This window comes from Diadema antillarum, unplaced genomic scaffold, assembly GCF_040938485.1.
Source record: "Diadema antillarum isolate AM-2024a unplaced genomic scaffold, OU_Dant_1.0 scf00000036, whole genome shotgun sequence".
Taxonomy (NCBI): domain Eukaryota; kingdom Metazoa; phylum Echinodermata; class Echinoidea; order Diadematoida; family Diadematidae; genus Diadema; species Diadema antillarum.
Genome location: NW_027270925.1, coordinates 3,857,896 through 3,878,674, shown reverse-complemented (window position 1 = coordinate 3,878,674; position 20,779 = coordinate 3,857,896). Strand labels below are relative to the sequence as shown.

At 39.0% G+C, this 20,779-nt stretch overlaps 1 protein-coding gene across 1 annotated transcript in view; it reads right to left on the bottom strand.

The window, feature by feature from the left end:
• Positions 1-265: 265 nt before the first annotated feature.
• Positions 266-20,779, bottom strand: part of LOC139708335 (uncharacterized) — a 30,990-nt gene continuing 10,476 nt past the window's right edge. The window contains exons 13-26 of the mRNA XM_071620299.1: positions 18,230-18,410; positions 17,574-17,696; positions 16,980-17,173; positions 16,738-16,940; positions 15,423-15,443; positions 12,175-12,301; positions 11,222-11,354; positions 9,983-10,238; positions 7,514-7,696; positions 6,219-6,315; positions 2,858-2,991; positions 2,130-2,352; positions 1,572-1,645; positions 266-555 (exon numbers count right to left, since the gene is read on the bottom strand). Coding sequence (XP_071476400.1) covers positions 266-555; positions 1,572-1,645; positions 2,130-2,352; positions 2,858-2,991; positions 6,219-6,315; positions 7,514-7,696; positions 9,983-10,238; positions 11,222-11,354; positions 12,175-12,301; positions 15,423-15,443; positions 16,738-16,940; positions 16,980-17,173; positions 17,574-17,696; positions 18,230-18,410 — 2,239 coding nt within the window. The remainder of the gene's footprint in view (positions 556-1,571; positions 1,646-2,129; positions 2,353-2,857; positions 2,992-6,218; positions 6,316-7,513; positions 7,697-9,982; positions 10,239-11,221; positions 11,355-12,174; positions 12,302-15,422; positions 15,444-16,737; positions 16,941-16,979; positions 17,174-17,573; positions 17,697-18,229; positions 18,411-20,779) is intronic.

The window sequence follows — 20,779 nt, the reverse complement described above, 5'->3', positions numbered from 1 at the left end:
TGCAAATAAGTAGTGGCATTCAGATATATAGAAACACTAGAATAATTATCACTTTAGAGTGAAGAAAGTTATGAAATGAATTTCTTACAGGAATGCAGGACGGATTAATTGGAAGGCTGACTATGACCACAATTGGTAATGGGTAATGGTTGAATTATTATACAAATAATGGATGGACAGTATGACCCATGTGTGATGCGGATGAAGTGGGCAGATATCCAAAACATGAGGAGAATCAAGAACATTTATGGTCTCCATATATCACTTACAAGAACTTTACAGTCATGTGGAGTGGGGAAGAGGGCTTCTTAGGGGCGCCGTAAGGGGGCGTGGTCGGTCTGCGCACAGCGCAGGCAGCAGACGAGGGGCGCGAAGCGGGCGATGCCCCGCCAAGAGCTGCCTCATCCAAAGCGGCTCCGCCCGGAGCCGCATCGGTAAAGTTGTGCTGACGTGCCTGATGGAGGTAGCTAGGCCCGACCTCGTTACCAAGTTGGAGGTCGGTGAGGGTTAGATCGGTGGAGGCGGGGGAAGGGGGTGGATGAGATGACAGGATGTCTGGAATTGATGTGTGGAAGAAACATGCGACTGTTTATTTATCAACGTCTACCCATCATCGTGTCCTTCTCATTGCCATAGAAAATACAAATCAAATTGTATTCACCTACGGTACACATTAATAGTATATAATGTCATAATTAATGTCTGTTTTTTTGGTGAGAGAAAGCTCAGAATAAAATCTAATGATTTAATAGTTTAGTCTTGTCAAATGCCCCTCCCCCCCCCCCCCCCCCCCATTATGCCAAATATAATCAATGAGCAAAAAAAAAAAAAAAAAATGATGCAGTGACTATAAATAATAATTCGATTGTATCAACAACAATAACAATGAAAAATCCCTAACTTACCCTGCACGGTCTATTTTTTCTTGATGTTGTTATTGTTTCAAGACATTTCATGATTATATATATATCAAGACATCTACAGGAAATGGTGTAACAGCAATGAATACATGACTGCAAAAATACAGGCTTTGGGAGCTTTCTGAATTCTCTTGATATTTGTGATGTTTAAAGAGGAATTCAAATCTATCAGAGGCCAGTTTTGGGCTTTGCTTCAGGAAAAATAGGGGATCAAATATTATAAAGTGACCTGTATCACCAAACAAATGAAAGAGTGGTGACAATGTACATTGAATTAAAATGAAATATGAATGAATGAACAATGACATGGTCTGTTTTGGGCAGCAATGTAAGAAAAGCTGCCATTTAAAATTATCTAATTTAATCTAAATTCTAAGCATTGAGGCTTTCAACAACCATGAAGTACACTGAGCATCACTTATATGAAAAAAAAAAATCTTCAAATGCAGTATAATATTCATTACTACATGTACATCTCTCAACAAAGTGTAACAATTCTCTGCATATTCTTTTTCAACCAATTCACACAATCTTGAGCGATATACACATCTTGAGCAAATAAATGGCAAGACTTTCTCTGTCACACCCACAGACATTAAAAGCACACAGTGTTAGAGGGAACCAGGCTTAGAGGGGGAAGCTTGAAGCTACCTTGACTGGAGAATGACTTGACTCGGGGTCCAACAGCCGATCTGGCACGACGCTCCATCACAACCTTGCGTTGTCTGTCACAAGAAAAAACAAAAAGATTTGAATGAAAGAAATATCAGACTAAGTTACATGTGAAGGTAACAACAAGCACTTCCAGCACTTACAATTGTATTTGTGAATACAAACATTCTGTAAATATCAACACTGTGCCTCAACCTCAATCTTGATCCTAAAGATTCATTCTCAATCCACGCTTCATTAAGTTACTCAGTTGTATTTTTTTTGATAACAGAGCATGTCTTATCTTTTAGCTCTGATTCATTCGCAGCACTTATGACAAACTGTATAAACATCGGTAGTAATTTCTGGCTTTCGCAAATGAAAAGGTCACAAAGGGTTCTTTTAACCCGTTGAGGACAGACTGATTCTGCTACAACACGCATTTCCCATAGACACCTGCCCGAGTATGCTCGGGACTCGTCCTCAACGGGTTAATCACACTGCTCACACGCAGGCAGCTGGAGTGACATTGAAACCCTGTATGATACAGGAACTCACCTGTACTTGTACGGTCCAACCGACTTTGGTCTCCGTGGCAACGAAGTTCCCTCCATCCAGCCTGGAGTGTGGAGGGTCTTCATCCTGTTGCTGACCCGCTCCCAGGAGGCGATGTCACGCCCCCCTGCCAGCCAGTAGTTGCCCATCTGGATGAGGAGGGGGCTGCCCTGGGAGGCCGGGGTGCTGGCCCGGCTCTTAGCAGAGGATGCACGGGATGGCATATCTGTAGGGTGTGGCAGAAGGCGAACATGAGAATGAACCACATGGCACATATATTTGTGTTTAATTGTGACAGAAAAATCATTTGAGATTTTGTTGGGATTGATGCAAAAATCAAACACATAGCATTATATCACCTAGTGTTAGTAGGATACCATTTGTTTCTTAAAAAAAAAAAGGTTAACAACTTGAATATCCTGTGTGTTGAATTTCACTCTGATAAAGACTCAGCAAAGTAGCTGATGTATTTAGAAATGACATGTAAAACGATGCAAATGTTGACAATATGCACTGAGCATTTTTCAGTTAACAGCTGATCAAAATCTCTCATGCACATTTGGAACATCATCTTTATTTTCAAGACCTACTTTTGAAAAAATCATGTTGCTTTTTATTTTACTTCACTTTACTTCTTACTTCCACTGGTGCAGCTTACAAGATTCACATTTTGTAATTCATAGTTTGACTGGTATTATCAATAAGAAACATTTCAAATACATCATGGTTACCTGTGCTGCGTACTGAAGTGGATGACTTGGGACGATTGACCGCCCGGTCCCACACTTTGGTTCGCTCTCTCTGGTAGTCTGTGTACACTCCTGGGTCCGGCCAAATGTGTAGGTCCACAACCTTAACATCAGCACTATTTGGAATCACATCCACATGAGGAAAGGCACATAAGAATCCATATAAAAGCAACATCTTGTCACATGGCATCAAAAAGATAAGCTGATGTATATATTTTGCCATAAAAAGTGATGGTAATTACCAACAGATGAGCTACAGTATCTAACAATTACCCTTGACCTCCATCAATGTTGTCACAGCATATGTGACCCGCTACAACAAAAGGATCCTACAGTCGCTGACGGGTGAGCCGAGAAAATCGAGTTTGAAGTCAGTTCACCAAAATCTGTCGAAACGTTTGGATTTCTGTTTTAAACATAATTTTGTAGTCTAATTTATCTTCTATCATCTGCTGAAATTTCGAAGCTAAATGATCAAAGAAAAGGCCTGAAAATAGCATTTTTCTGGGCCATGCTCGGCTCACCCGTCAGCGACTTTAGGATCCTTTTGTTGTAGCGGGTCACATATATGGAAGAGCAACGGTAAAACTGGACCAATGAAACTATCCACATTACATGATTTGTATCTGTTTCAATTTTTCACAAATCATCTTTCTTATAGTAACATCAAGAGCAATGGTAACACTGGATAAACTAGAAATGTCGCTACAGCGACTGGTTATACCCCCACCAAACAACATTTTTCAAAGCTTTGGTCAAAACAACATTTCATAAGCTTTGGTCAAAAAACTGAGGAAGTAGTTAAATCCGCAAGATCTTTCCTTGATCTTCTGCCATTAATATGCCGTTACCATGGCAACGTACTTTCGGGTACTGTCGAAAAATGCGTCTTGCACATCTACAACCAAAGGCACACATCTGTACCAAGTTTCATGGAAATTGGGCAAAAACTGAGGAAGTAGTTTGCAACACAAAATTTTCCATCATTTTGGCTCATAATATGTGAGCTGTTACCATGGCAACATACTTTTTGTCACTGTCAAGAAATGTGTCATGCTGACCTATATCCTAAGACAAACATTCAATATGAATTCCATGAGAATTGGAAGAACACTGATGAAGCAGTTTTGCCATGAAGCATTTTGCCCTATATTTTACCAATAACATGCCGTTACCATGGCAACGCACTTTTTGCCACTGCGGAAATATGTGTCTTGCACATTAACATATTCAGATGAACATCTGTACCTAATTTCATAAAAATTGATCAAAAACTGTGGGAGGAGTTCGCGACGCAAGATTTGTACCCATTTTTGCCCATAATATGCCGTTACCATGGCAACGTACTTTTGGGTACTGTCAAAAAATATGTCTTGCACATCTACAACCCAAGGCACACATCTGTGCCAAGTTTTATGGGAATCGGTTGAAAACTGAGGAAGTAGTTCGCGACGCAAGATTTGCAACGGACCGACCGCCCGACCGACCGCCCGACCGCCCGACCGACCGCCCGACCGCCCGACCGACCGCCCGACCGACCGCCCGACCGCCCGACCGACCGTCCGCTGATTCCTATATACCCCCTTCAAACTTCGTTTGGCGGGGGTATAATAAAATCATCCACATAACATGCTGTTATGCACTTTTAAATTTTCACAAATTATTTCATCATATTAAATTGTATGAATATAGCACTCGGAAAATCATATATTAATCGGCATAGAACTGAAATTCAAACTGGTTGTTAACGTTTTCCACACTTTGGTTGTGAAAACAAAAAAATCATGTAAAATACATACATGATAATCCCATACAGACAAGTGGAATATCTTTACTGCATGGGGACAATTATGTGCCTTCTTTTGTAAGTTCAACATTTGTGGTACTGAACTTTTGTACCTTTGCAATCATAAATTTCTACGTACAGAGTGGGAAATGAACAGATGTCTTAAAATCTTGTAATCTTTGTGGTGACAACAGGGCTAGCGTTTCAGAAGAGTAAGCGAATTTCTACTCAAGCATGCAAAGCACTGGAACTAGATAGCTCTAATCCTTTCAACTACACGTACTAGTCAAGGTATGGTCTAGTGCTATCACAGACAAAGCAAACAGAAGTAAGACAAAAACAAAAAGAAGGACAGTAGAGGAAGGATAAGATGACACTCACTGAGCACGAGCAGAATCACGACCTGTGTTTATGGCTGTGGTTGGTCTGCTGTTCGTTTGGCCGGCGGGGCTACTCAGCATGCACCAAGAAACCAAAATGCAGAACACACACGCACATATTGCAGAAGAAGTAGCACAAGTACATGTACATATATAACACTCCAAGTTCAAATATATTGCACGTTAACCTGGCTACGGCAATCACACATAGCAAACACTGCCCTAAAAGTTATTTAAAGAGTTTGATTGCAAAAGGATTTAAATCCATTCATGTCAATTTGAGATATTTTTTATTAAGGCTGCTCAGAAACATAGAAAATGATAATAAAATATGGGATATTTTTTATCATAACTTCAAACTTATTCCTTGTATTGTAAAAAGTGAGGATCACTGGAAAGGTTTAATCTTGCTCTATCTGATGACGTACTTACTTTAAAATGTTTGAAAATGGCACTTACTCCATTTTGCAATGAAACTCTTCATTTCTCATCCAGACCATAAAGGAATATTGACAAGGGAACCGTTGAAGAACCCAATAAAATTGTGACCATTCCCTAAAACATGTACAACAAAAATAACCCACAATATCTTTTCTCTGCTTGCTTTAAACCTGAATACAGTGTGAAGACCAACCCTCAGTCTTTTATTTTTATCAAGGGCACATATAATCTCTATAACCTGAAAGACAAAAAGCAAACAAACACACGTAAAAGGCAAAATCTCATATTGATATACTGTACGAGCTGAAATTTTCACAGTGGTTTATTTTCGCAAATTTCGCGAATCGCCTTTGAACCGCAAAAATAACAACACACGAAAATAACAACGTGCCAATAAGTAAGTTCAGTTAGACCCTCGCAACCACGAAATTAACAACACGCGAAGATGTCCTCCAAGTAGCAATTCGCGAAAATATCTGTACGCGAAAATTTCAGCTCATACAGTAAATGGACGCAAAAAAAATAGAATTTACAAACACATGTAGTTCGATCTAAAATCCAAAGTTTATAAGGCAATCCACCCTCTTAATCAACCCAAGTGAAGATCACTCCAAGAAAAATACACACAAAATAACAACCACGGGAGAGTGTAAAACTTCTTCCTCCGAAAGCACAAACAGCAAATCAAAAGATTTACCCTCAATAGTTTCATGCAAAATGTATGTGTTGAACATACCTTGACCCAAAGTCCTCAACATTCCGGTGTTCCAAACAGGTGTTGACTTCGGCCACCTGAGAGACCATGGCACCATTCCTTGACCGTTCAGTAGCACCTCTGCAAAGCACATACCATTAAAAGGGTGGGGGATTAGTGGCACAAATATGACATTTACCTCTCAAACCAGAAATTTTCGCATGCATGAAATCATTGCACATCTTGCAAGGGGTTAAGATTCACAAAAATCAAAATGCACATGAAAGCTTTTGTCTCCACTATATGCACTGAATGTCAGTGGCTGTTTACGAAAATTTTATGCGGCAAATATTTCTGGTGTTACAGTACATATGTAGCCATTTATTTACGTAAAACATAGTTTCCATATGACTGCAAAAAATTTTAATATCTGCTCTAAAATGGAGACATTATGCATTAGGAATGTGCAAAACAAAGCTGTGATAACACAATTTAGTTGGGTAATGACAAAAATACACAATGTTACCCAAAAAGGTACGCTGGAAGTATTGCAATTTGAAAGCATTCCTGATCATGGATGCCATGTGATGTTTTCAAATTTATTACTAACATCAGTTACAACATATTGTGCAAGAGTAGATCATATACACAGCCTGCTTGCGGCATGCAAATCCGTAAAATTACTAGGGCACGTTTCGATCATCATGTACTAGTAACGTTCTGCTTACCCACTACTGAACGGGAGGGCGCTTCAAGAATAAAAATTGGGTACACTGACTGTAGGCCCTAATTATTTCACACTTTTGATGTAAAATTACTACAAAAAAAGTCATTATCCCTGCTAGCAAATCCCATCAGCTCGACAAGTTTTCTCGTGAGAACCTTTTGATATATTGCATGCAAACAGACTTGAGATCTGAAATAAACAGCGTATTTATTCTGAGGCTACTGTGATTTATTTTGGATCCAAAGTCGCTCAGTCGTGCGACCGAAAGTTGTATAGTGTGCGGTGGCCTTTAACCACATCACCATGACCATAATCTTATTTCTAGCATAAAAGAGCTCCACAGAAAACTTCAAAACATTCAACAACAAAAAGAGATTAATGCATGAAACAAATCCGCAACCTCCATTTTCAGTATCCAAGAGACAAAAGTTTGTTTTTAATTAGGGAAAGGTGAACGTACAGTAGTTGGCATCACCATTCCTCGTCTCCCATTAGAGATTTGAATCTCAGACCTTCCATGCAGAAAGGAGGCACACCAACCACTGAGCCAGCTCAGCAACCCACAATATCATTGACCAAGTGTGCATCAGGACTCACCCAATGTAGATGCCCCCACTGCCTGTTGGGGTGTTGGGCGGGGACAGGGTGTCGTTGTTGAGCCGGATGCTCTCCATGGCGCATCGCAGGCAACTGTAGAGGGACTCATCCCCCTCGTGGTGCACGGAGTGATCCCCAGCGGTCTCAACTTTCTCCGTCAGTCGAGCACTGAGAATCTCCGTCAGCGTTGTGTCTGGTGGAAATGAGGAAAAGTATGAAATGAGAAGTCTTTACTTTGTACCCTGCTGAATATGATGTAATGACATAAAATATGTGACCCTGCACCACAAAACAAACAAAAAGTTGCTAGACATTAATTTTTAGTTAAGAACATATTCTGAAAGAGCAGACTTTAAGCTTTAAAATGGTGTATAACTCAAATCAAATGGACTCTCCTAACCTATCTAAATATTGGAAAGAAAGCACAAACTCAGGAAAAGTGTGAACTGAGAAAAGAGGCTCTGAAGTACAGTGTCTATTCAAGCGTTTAATCTTTACCAAACCATGCTGGCTGTGCGATGAATGGGACAAAAATCAGGAAGTAAACTACCCAAGTAACAACAATGATGGGATTATCAGATTAAACTGAAATTAAGCATGCCTCATTAACACATTCTGTCCATAATTACTGCCAACTTTCAAAGCAGTAGCCCTATTCTTTCAAAAGTTATTTGAGTTGAAGTGAAGAGTGTGTACAAGGTTTTTCAGAAATTAAAAAGGGACTCTAAAGACATACCTAATCACAATATTCTACCAAAAATGTTCGAGATATACTGTTGAAAAACACATTTTCCGGCCCGTTTTTTTACCCAAAATTTTAGCATAATGTAAAAGAAGACTTGCTCTTTCAGAAAATATGAAAAAGTCAAGATTGGCTAGGTTGACCCATTTCACCTATTTTCAGTCCTCACACAAAATCAGTGTGTGCGACTTTTTGTTTGTTTTGTGATGCACAGTCACATATAAAATTTCACTATCTGGATATGTGTTAGCGATAGCATTGTACGCAGAGGACACAGAGAGGCTTCAAAGACTGGGTCATTGTCTTATAGCAGATACCAATGCCGTGATACACACTCACCTGTACATTAAAGGACAAGTTCACCTTCATATACATGTGGATTGAGTGAAGGCAACAATGTTAGTAGAACAAATCAGTGAAAGTTTGGGGAAAATCCGACAATCCGTTCAAAAGTTATGAATTTTTAAAATATCTGTGTAATCACTGCTGGAGGAGAAGACTACTACAGTGTATGATGTCACATGCGTACAACTATATAAGGAAAATAAAAAGAGAATTTAACAAAACTTGACTTTTTGAGTAAAGTGCACATTTCCTCGACTTGTCACTGACTTATGTTAGGGGTAATATCATTCCCCCTGACTTCTGAAAGTAGTAGTCTTCTCATCCAGCCATGACTGAGCATAAACTTCAAAAATTCATAACTTTTGAACGGATTGTCCGATTTTCCTCAAACTCTCATTGATGTGTTCTACTAATATTGCTGCATTCACTCAACCCACGTGTCTATGAAGGTGAACTTGTCCTTTAAGAAACAGTCCAGAGTTCTAGAGATGAGTAATATTATTTTGTAATAAGATATGGAAATCTTCCTTCTAGCTTTATACCTTGAAGAAAACATAATACCTCAGACCATCACATTTTTTTTTTTTCATAAAAAACAAACAAGAATCATTAATCATAATTATGCTATAATGTATGACATCTATATCAGGGCTCGACACTAACTTTTTTGTTTGGTGGCCCGATGGGGCCACCAAAATCCTCAATTTCAAATTTGTGGTGGCCCGAGAGAAAAATTTGGTGGCCCCGAATAAAAAAAACAATAAAAAAACATTAAAAGTCCTGTTTTTTTTTTTTTAATAAGTCAAATATCTAAGTTTTATCCAGTCATAGTAAGAATTGGAAGTCGGACATACATCTACTCATAAATAAACCTCAACAATAGGTTGATAATAATAAACTCGCAACACTCACTCTCAGGCACTCATTCAGTCTTTTTCATCCATCCTTTAAACAAATATAACTGCTAATTTCCGGCGCAAAAAGTTACGAATTAATTGACGTACTTTTCAAAAAAATTTGGTGGCCCGAGGCGGGCCACCAAATTTGCCCTTTTTTAAAATTTGGTGGCCCGACTTTCAATTGTGGTGGCCCCGGGCCACCGGGCCACCGTTAGCGTCGAGCCCTGCCTATATGCTGCTGCTCTGAGCTACAGCAAACATCTTTTGGCAATTTGCAAGTGAGAATTACCACCTTAATGGGGCAAGAAGCACTATATGATGAGAGTCAAGATTCTGGTAATTTGATGGTACTAACCTTCTGGCATCTCCATGTCTTCCTTTGACAGCTTTGCTTCTTTTGCCTCCTTGCCTTCATCCTCTTGATCGTTACCATGGATACCAGTTGTCTCCTCTTCCACTCTCTCCTCTTCCTTTGTCTCTTCCTTCTTCTCTCCATCCTCCTCCCGCCTCTCATCAGTCACATTCTTCTGCCTCTCTGCATCCTCTTTGTCCTCTCCATCCCCCATGTTCTCTGCATCGCCATCGCTCTTCTGTGCCTCCACGGCGGCATCCGAGACCTCCTCCTCGCATCCGTTCCCTAGCAACCCGCGCTCCTGCGACGCCCTCTCCTCCTCTATGGGCAGGATCTTCTCCGGGCTGAGTCGCAGCTTCTCGCGGAATCGCATCGAGATGGACTGGGGAAGGCTCTCCAGCTGAATATGCAAAAAAAGAAAAAGTATCTTTGATGCTTACAATAATACATCTGTCACTTTGGTACTCTGTAGAGATTGTTTTAATTCCATCACATGCTTTTGAAACAATTTTCGTAAGATGAGACCCTACTCTTGTTCCATATTTGACTAATAGAAACACATTGTGATGTGAAGGATTATGCAATGCTATTTTTAACACTCTTAAATGGTAATAATGCTTAATACCTCATCTATCATTCAGAGTTAACGTATACACACACATGCACAGAGTATTGTGATGTTACAGAAATCTTTGGATGAATGAAATGGAGGTATTAACTCCTGTATTTGCCATAGAATGTTGTCTTTTGGGTACCCCCTTGATTTCTAATGATTATTCAGTTTGTTTCCTTTATGTCTTACTTTTTATGCACCTTTATGTATCCCTGTAGTAGTTGTGTTATGAGATAACAGAAGTTTCAAAGAAAGAAGTAGGACAGAAAGAAGACACAAAAACCATTGCATCATAATTTTCTTTACGTGACCTCTCAATGAAGTTCCATCTACTGCTGTCAACAAACGACTACTGGTGAGATGAATTTTGCAGTTTTTAATTCACGGACAATCATGACAACTGAGCACGCATTTCAAACAGCTCTTTGCTGCCACAGCAATTAACCCGTTGAGGATGGGCTGATTTTGCCATCACAACATGCATTTCCCATAGAAAGCTGCCCAATTATACTCAGGACTCATCCTCAACGGGTTAATAAGGAGTTTGGCTGCACGTGTTACAGTAAAAGGTACACTAGTCCGCATTACAAAAGCAAATTCACTCACTCTACAGGACTAGCAATCATAATGAAAGTCAAGAATTCTGGAGGTTTCATTTTCATGCCAGTTTCACATCGAATGGAAAGTGTGAACATTTCAACACTACCAAAATTTTGGCTTTTACAGTATATAACATTATGTATGCAACACCTCAGGGAGTGGAGTCTCACCGATTCTCTTGGGGTGGTGTGGTGCGTAGTCTCAGTCTCAGCATCGTCTACTGACCTTGGGCTGAGGCTGGACGTTGGGCTGGTCGGTGGAGGCTTGGTCTCAAAGCTGTTCTGGACATGCTGCAACGTTATCCTGGAAACAAAGGGCATCATTACCAACCATTGCAACGATATCAGCGAATGAAAATGTGATGGAGTTTCTGCACCATGGAGTTTATAGACAGTAAGCTGAAGCCAAGACATGAAAGCTTATAATGTTCAGAAGTAGCCGTGTAAGATATTTACTTCACATTGCTCCAGTCGGAGCAGGTGAAGTGAGTAAATACACAGAACCTTACTGGAAGAAGTATGCAAATCAACGTCAGGTTGGTATCCCTTGCAAGAGAGATTAATTTTCTCTCAGTTGCAGTGTCATAGAAAGAGGAACAAGCATAAGCCTGGTGTAAGGCATGAGCTCAAACCACGCTATACTTGTTGATTAACTCCGTCAGGACAAGTAGCAATTAGGCTGTGTATAATCCCAATGGTACTTTGGATAATTGGTCCTGAATGAGCTAAATCAAAGCAAAGCAGGAGGGGGGGGGGAAGTATCCAGTGATATACCCTATTATTGCCAAAAAATAAGAGTGATGGGAAAAAAAATTATATATAAATTACCTCAAGAATCAGAGCCAGCCATTTTTACTAAAAGATAAATTCATGGTATGAAACAGAATAAGCATGAAGTGCTGGAACATGTACAATGTACTACAGAGAAAGACATCACAGTGGAATACAGATTATGACATGAAACGACAGGTGAATACTGCCTCATCATCATCATCATCATCATCATCATCATCATCATCATCATCATCCCTTCAAGCAATCCCTGAATTACCAGTACACTGTGTGAAAAAAACTCAAAGGGATGAGGACACGTCAGGGTAGAATAATATGAAACTTGTGCCTACCTGTCACCCACAGAACCAATCGGCTTCCAGTACCTGTGCCATGTGTCCCACTCCATATGGATCATGTTCATGTAGGCGTAGTGTTCATTCGCGTTCCGAGTGAAACTCACCACGGAGCCATTGGGAGCTACGGGTGCAAAAATACATTAAAGAATTCATAGCAAGTCTTTCTTGTCATGTTTAGTAAAATAAAAGCACTTGCAAAGACAACTGCTTTTGAATGAAGTGATATCATCAAACAATTCCAACTTTCAGAATTTTTTTTCCCCCAGCAATAAAGGACCTTTTGTCAAGAAGCTCCAACTCTCAAAATCTTCAAAATTTTGTCTGCCAAGTAAAACAGAAGCTGGCAAGCTAATGGGAATCTTACCACATTGCAATACTTACGGACTGCAATGATCATGGTCTACTTAACTCATTGAAGCCTCCTCCCTGAGTATACTCAGACAAATATCTACAGGCATTGCATATTATAGCAAAATCAGCTGATGTCAATGGGTTAAACCCTGTGTGTGAATTTACACTGACCAGTATGATGATCACCTCCTTCACACATTTTTCATTAGGGAGCTTTAGATTTTCGCGACGGGGACGTTCAGAGGGAAAAACATTGTTCTGAGCATGCGCAGAAGCGCGCGTCATGTCAATCTATTTTTAGCTTGCGTCATCTAAGTTTTTCACTACGCGTTCTTGGCTATTTCTACGTCCGCACAATTTGTGATGTAGGGAGCTACTTGATGCACCAATCATATGGGGGCGCCATTTTATTTTTTATATGTTGCGCCCCAGCGTACTCTAAAGTTACTTTTCAACACGACGCAGGGAAGAGGAGAACCTCCAACCCACTCGTCGTCTCAAACGTCCGCGCTTCAAAATCAAAAGCTCCCTATTTTAAACCGTAGCAGTGATGAACACATCACAGATTTAGATGCAGAGAGTCACTACTGGAGGATTTGTGGAGTTCACAACCTTCTGCAACTTGACTGACTCTATATTAGTGGATCTCCAGTAATGACATATGGTCAACCGAATATACTGTTACATAATTGTGTTAACATGATATCAACTTTTAAATACATGTACATGTATGTACTTTTAGCTGGGTACACATTAGTACTCCATTTTCAAAGAATAAACAGGAAATTAGAGAATGTTAATTACACAAACTTACACTACTAGGCAAAATGATGACATTTCAGGTTAAGAAATTGTCAAATGGAAATACTTTCACACATTATCTCTAGTCTACAACAACAGTATACTCTGCAATGGCAATGGCACTGTTTTGCAGCCATGGCGCATGTAGGCCAAGAAAGAACTTCCTCTTTCCTTAACATTTTTTTTTGGTACTACAACCAGCAACATGTCTTAATGTAATGTTGATGGAATTCATTGGTAGTGGACTTGAAAAGGTCAACAACAGATTACTTGAAGGCAAGATATTATTCAGAGGGGTGGAGGTTCAGGTGTGAGTTTCTTCAATTTGTCTCCCTCTACAAATGAAATGTAATTTTGTTAAAGATCACAACAGCTGATCTGTAAATTAACAAACATGTCGGAAAAAAGGAACCAGTGGGACAGGTTCGAGTCCCACTGGTTCCTTTTTTCCGACATGTTTGTTAATGGTAATTTACAGATCAGCAGTTGCGATCTTAACAAATTTCATTTGTAGAGGGAGTCATACTGAAGAAACTCACACCTGAATAAGTTCTTCTTCTTTTTTTTTCTTTTTTTCTTTTTTTTTCCTTTTTTTTTTGGGGGGGGGGTTATCTATGGCAGTGTCATGCCTTTGCATTAGTAATCACAGACTCACTGAAGAACAGCTTTTAGCTGAAGTGAGTGACCGTATTGAAATAGAATGAACTCAGAATACATTTTAATTCATCACTGCAACAGAACTTATTTTCATTGCTTCATCCTGATGACTGTTCATGATGTGATACGGATTAAAATGCAGGTACGTTTACTCATTTAGTATATAAAACAGCAGGTGTTCACAGGTTGAATTTACAATGAAGTTAAAAACTGCACTGTATTAGTTTCTGCACACGTTCATTCTTTCAACATATTTTACAATGTACCTAGAAAGACCCACACGTACATCAAAACAGCACTTGCACTTGCACTGAATTGGATAAAAAGGAAGATATACAATGTACAGTACATTGTAACCAACAATGGGCATCACCTTCAAACAAAGACACAACTTCCCTCAGTATTTATGCCTCAAGGGATGAATTGTTGTTAAACAATGTCATTATCTTGGGATTAAGTTCATTTAACTCTGTAATATTGTTGGCCATCACATATATTTTTTTTTTTTTTTACTTCCCATAAACACTGACAACTCACTCAAAGTTATCAAGTTATTACACTATTCACAAAGCACAGCACCTTTTCCTAAGAGATATTCAGTATTATGCCAGGGAAACTCAGTAAACAATAATGATAACTTTCATACACAACAACAACGGCAACTTTCATGCACCAAGGCACACCTGCAAACAGAAGCTTATAAATTACAAGTCAAATTCCGGTATCCATAGCTACTTTGTGGAGAAAAGGGACAAGGAAATATTACAACCTTCATAATGAGATTTTCAAGACTTCATTTTCATAGGTGTTTAATCTTTTCCCTACAATTTTGAGGAATAAACAGAACATAAGCAACTTTGCTTTTCTTTCTTTTTTGTTTTTCAGAAGAGGAGAATGAGTAGGTGATCTAGCATGACAAAATGGAGACAAAATATGATGAGACAACCATACCTAAAGGGAAATTTTAGGTATTATTTAAGAAGGCTGTATCTTTCCATATTAAGACCATAACAGTATGTATGCCAGAGTCAAATCTGTGTAATATTTTGCCTGGCACATACTAGTTAACCTTTAATTTGTATTTCATATGCAATGTTAAGGTTCTACAAAACTTGAGGGGGGGAACTTTTCACTTTATAACAAATGACCATCACTAGCGAATGTGAGATACTACAAAGAGATTCTCTGTTTTGAATATGCTATGAACCACAAAACATGAATGACATTAGGACATCTGAATACATCCCACACTCTCCATTGCACACCACTTGACAATATATAGGTAGGCAAACATACAAACATGATTTCGTTTCTGGTTACTGTTTGGATAATTTTAGTGATCATCAAAACAAAATGTTAGACTGTTATTGATCACACACACATGACACAACAACATTTCTTTTCATCTCTGGGCTTGAGGACAACAAACAAACCTTTCCACTCGTGGGATAGATCTGACAGAAGTAATGTGAAGGGAAGGAATAGGGTGATAAGCATGTGATTGTCAAATAGTTCTTCAAAACAAAATTATTTTTCTTCCAAGTAAAGATGATTTTCTTCCAAGTGACAATAATTTCATCATACACATAATGAAGTTGCACAACATGAAGTCTACACATGCACAAAATGTTTCATGAGCCCTTTGGGGTCTTTGTATTCAAACGAAATGTATAAGCCCTATATTTTGTTTTAGCGTCAATATAGGAAATCATTTTGGCATTTGTTGTAAATTTGGAGTCCATTTACTAAAGGCACGGAGTGAAAACTGTGATGCTGGTGCATTGTGTGGTCGTACATAGTGTGGCTGCATATTCCGGGTGAAACACATAAGTTTTTGGTGCAGCAAAAAGATTTCAGAGGTTTTCTCACAGGCATGTATCACAAATTCCTGTATGGATTTGCTCACACAAGATTCAGTGAGAAGTGTGAGAACTTCTTTCCTTTGAATAAGAGCATCGTTGCTACAACAGAGTCAAAAGCAACTTGTGAGAAAATTTATACTTACCATACATCATCCTGTACATTACAATTATGATAATTACGCAAACTGTACGACAGAATAATAAGCGCTCTGCAGACAGCACACAAACAAAATAACCAAGAAGTTAGATATTCAAACCTTGTAATCTGTAATCACATCCAAAAGGATGATTTACTCAGTGTTCTCAAGTTCAAGCTGTAGCTCTGAAATACTTGAGTTGATGAGTGTGCAGGGCAGTGCTTATGACAGGACAGCTCGAGTTGATTGTATTTTGCATTATTGCTTGATGCACCAGTGATTCTTATGCAACACAATTGACAACACGCAGCTCTTCTTGCATGTAAAGTGGATCCTTGTGACAAGTTTTCTAGTGCTGACCAGCAAGGAACGGCCTCTGTATGCTCCTGGGCCCTGTTTCATTAACATGGAAACTATATCAAGCTAAAAATTGAACACAAAGTTGGAACAGATTTAGATCAAGTCTAATTTGGTAAAGAGACATTCAAGATGTGGCAAGGTGGGTGAAAGACATTGTTCTTATATGGCTGTTATAGTGATACACTTTCTAACTTCTGAGGACTGATTGATCTCAAAATTGTATCTAAGATCAGTTGAATTGAATGTAGGAGCGATTTTAAAGCTGAGTGAAACAGCCCCGTGAGCATACTCAAACAGCAATTGAAAGAAAAAGAAGAATAAAGAAATGGCTATTGAGAGATATAGAGAGATAGATAGAGAAAGGATGAAAAAGGAGAGGATTCTGTTACCTGGGATTGACTCCATCTGCAGCAGGGCCACATCATACTCCGGCAGAGCTATGATGTAGGCCAGATTCTGGGGGCCGAGGAGTACCTTGTCGCCAAGCCTCGGTGGTTTAGCTGGCGTCCACTGCTCCTGCTTCTTGGGAAACCGGCACACATCCTGTGACGCAGATGAAGTTGACATTGAGGATGCGGTTGCCATTGGCGACCTTGACTGTACGCTCCTGGATGACGGCAGATGCTCCGACTTTGCGGACCTGATAGAGGATGCTGTCCCGGGCCTACTGGCCTGATGGGAATGAGGTTGCCATGTCCCTTTTGTCCCTTTGCCAGTGGTGGGTCGGGAGTACGGCTTCCCCACAGGACTGGGCTGACCCACTGCCAGGAAGTTGCTGGCGTACACGGGAGAAGACTGGGGCCGCTTGGGCAGTGCTCTTGGAGTCTAGGGATATAAAATGGACAATATGGCGTGAGATAAACATTCTCAATATCACTCCAAAGTGGGATACTGCCATTCTTCTGTGTAAAGTTTGCAGAGAAGATTGAAGCTGACCATGCAAACTTATTCCTCGATCTTCACTGACATTTCTTAGCAAGCATGTTTATGAAGCTTCGACAGTTTGTATATATATAAAAATATGACAATGACATATAAATCACACTGCTGGCCAGGTAACAAGTATGGAGATTTAATTGCAGTGACAAGCTCTTAAGACATTTAAACTCCATATTACATTTGAAATGACTACCTCCCAGGATACACTTCAAAGGGTACAAAAAGAAAAAAAAAAAGTTTATAAACTGTCAGACAGGGCAAGGTACAGAGTCTGTGGTAGTCTTACCTCCAGCACGTAATTAGACGAACTCTTGGTTGAGATCTTTTTGTGCAGCACCCGCTTTGTGTTCCTCTGAATGGACTCCATCAAATATTCTGAAATCTCCTCAATTGTACGATGGCTTCCACCCTGGGAATACATGTATATGAAAACAATGCTCACTCAGACTTTAAGAGACCTTGTACACTGCATAGATTCTGAAATTTTGTGGATTCTTTGGTCGTCAACCTTGCCATCTGTCATTATAAAACAGAATTTTCATCTGCTAGCTATTTTTTCTGCATCAACACAAGTTCATCTCAGAAATATTAATCTACAGGATGAGGTCACAATGCTATTCATTTAGTTAGTTATCAAAGCATCACCTAATAGAGACAGACATTTTCGGGAAGTATCACAAATATGACATTATAGTACAGTCAGGTAGCCCACGCATATTTTCACCTCAATACTATGCTTGCTGTTAATAATATTTCATTATAAAAGTGACACATTTGACTATTTTGTAAAGCTGAATTGACTTGTTACTAATAAACTGACTTGTTACTATTATCCCTAAATCAAGCCTCGAAAGTGTGAGGTTGCACATTTCAGCACCGTGCCTTCATCTCATGTCATTCACCAGAAGCCCGCAAGTGATTCGCACGTCTGTAAGTTCTTACCCCAGTATTCTTTATCCTCTCCATCAATGCTTCAACTCCTGACATTGCTGATGCACTCCCTGTTGCCTGGGTAACCAACTGGGCCAAGGAGGAGTCTTGCAGGAGGAGGTCGTAGAAGGAAGGGACGATGCAGAGGAGTTGGATCACCTCGGCAGCCAGCAAGGATCTGTACTCACGATATCTGTGGCAACACGATGGTTTCTTATGGAAGTCATTATCATCAACAATCATCATCATAATCATCATCATCATCATTGTCCCCATTATGCTCCCCGTCATCATCGTTGTAATCATCAACATCATATTGCCACTGTCATACTTAGCTGAAATCATCATCATCATCATCATAGCACTAAGGTAAGCTTTGATACCAAGACACTTTGCTTGTATGGAAATGGATTCATGATGCACAAGGATTAAAGTGAGAGAGGAAAAAAATACTACCCATACTGGAAGTTGCATCAGCACATATGGATGACATCGAAAGAAGATCGGCATGTGGAAAAAACAAATGGAAGTTGATGGTATAATTTTTGCCCTTGTTTTTTGTTTGTGTATTTCATAGTCTATACTTTATTTTCATAGCTGGGCAATTCCGTATGGGAAGGGCAAAAACAGCAAAATTCAAAGTTAAGTAAATGCTCAGAAATTTCAGTTTCCCGTACAGACGGATTGTTGTATTTACGGAAACAAAAAATCCTTTACCAATAACTTTCCTCGTTTTTGTTGTACACACTTTTGAAGTTGGAAGACTATTTATTGTATTTATCTAAAATCTTACAATATTAAATGAAAATTTAAAATGAAACAACTTAAATATATCTCTGCATTATCCATACTTCCACATCTTTATTCCTATGCTTCAACAATCACATTTAATGAAGCATTCAGTCACTCTCATTATGATATTTTTTGGAGAAATTTTCAAAATCTACTGACAAATTGACGTAATTCCGTTACCATAAAATTGAAAAAAGTTTTCTCCTGAACAAACTAATCACTGATTTTTTTCTCCCCTTGTAAATTTTTTCTCTACATGTGACTCCCTGAAAAGTCACAAAACATTTTGTGAAATATCTCCTTCAGTTCTTCTGTAATTGTGGTAACGGAATAACATGGTAACGGAATTACACGCACATCTAATATGGAAGAGAATGACATATCCTACTTTCGTGCCAATATGTATGTGAACTGTCCATGAAATAGCTTCAGGGCATTATTATTGAGCTTAACAGTGTTAGTGATTGGCAGTAAAGGAGTGAAAGTTGAAATATATGTATGGTGTGATACACTGACATGACTCAGCATACAGTGTAGCTGGATGCCTCTGACAGTGAGTCCTGACATCAGGGTACACGCTTGACAAGACTTCTTGTGCTGAAAGTCTCCTCCCTTCCTTCACCTTCTCTCATGTACAAGAACTACATGTGTACATGGAGACTGTGCTAACTGATAACTTTATAAGGTTTGCTACAGATACTCATTCTCAAATGTTAAAAATCATACTGAATTCTGAGATATCAATTTGTATATTTTCTTGCTAAAAAGTCTCATGGTTTCATACAAAATCTAAGTATAGTGATGAGGGACTATTAAATGGATGTGATGCAGCATAAATTGAACAAAGGTTACAAAGAAGAGGAAGGACATAAAATTTCTTTAAAAGGAAAAGAGAGCACTGCTACTGACAGAGAGAAATGAACAGGATAATTTTTGTGAGGAAAGATCAAGAATTTAAGAGAAGGATCATACACAATGTGATAGAAGTCATTACTTGACACGGGATGCCCACTGAATGTGACACCTTTGATCTTTCTGTATGCTAAAGGCTTTATTATCACCAAGTCGATAGTCTGACCTTTTATTGAACATGTCCTGTTTTCATCCTCAAGTCCTTTATCTTTAATGGTAAGTGTATGACTATTACCTTCTTTCATTTGTTTCTTAGATCTTTCCTCCACAGAGACATATATTTTGATTTTCATGCCCATTTGATACAGAGCATCTGCTACCCTTTGAAATTTGTTCTTTAATCCTTTCTTTTTAAAAGGAATAAAGACAAAAATACCATTTGTGATGAACATTTACCCTGTCAGTAATTGTGATACAGCTCTAAAATGTAACATTTAGGCCTCTACTTTCCAATCCTAAGAAGATTTTAAATATTAAAGTCAATGGGCTTCTGCTTCTACCTTTACTCTTCATGTTACCATTTGCTGTACAATCCAGTTTCCTTTCATACAAGTGCCATTACAGTGTATTTTATAATTTGCTTTCAGGCAGTCAAAATAACACTTACTGCAAAAGAGAAGATGCACACTTCTTGTGAGTAAATATATGGCAACACTCAGGAAGAGAAAATAGACAAAGTCAAAGAAAAAAGACAGAGACAGGAAACTTGTAGGAAAATTATAGGCCAAGCCATGATTGTGTTTCTGAAGATGTCATTTGGAAATGTTGTGTGGTCAGAAGTAAATACTAACATTATTCACAGGTTGATTAATCTAAACTCTAACACAGTGAGCTGCAGATGGATAAAAGAGGCCCTCT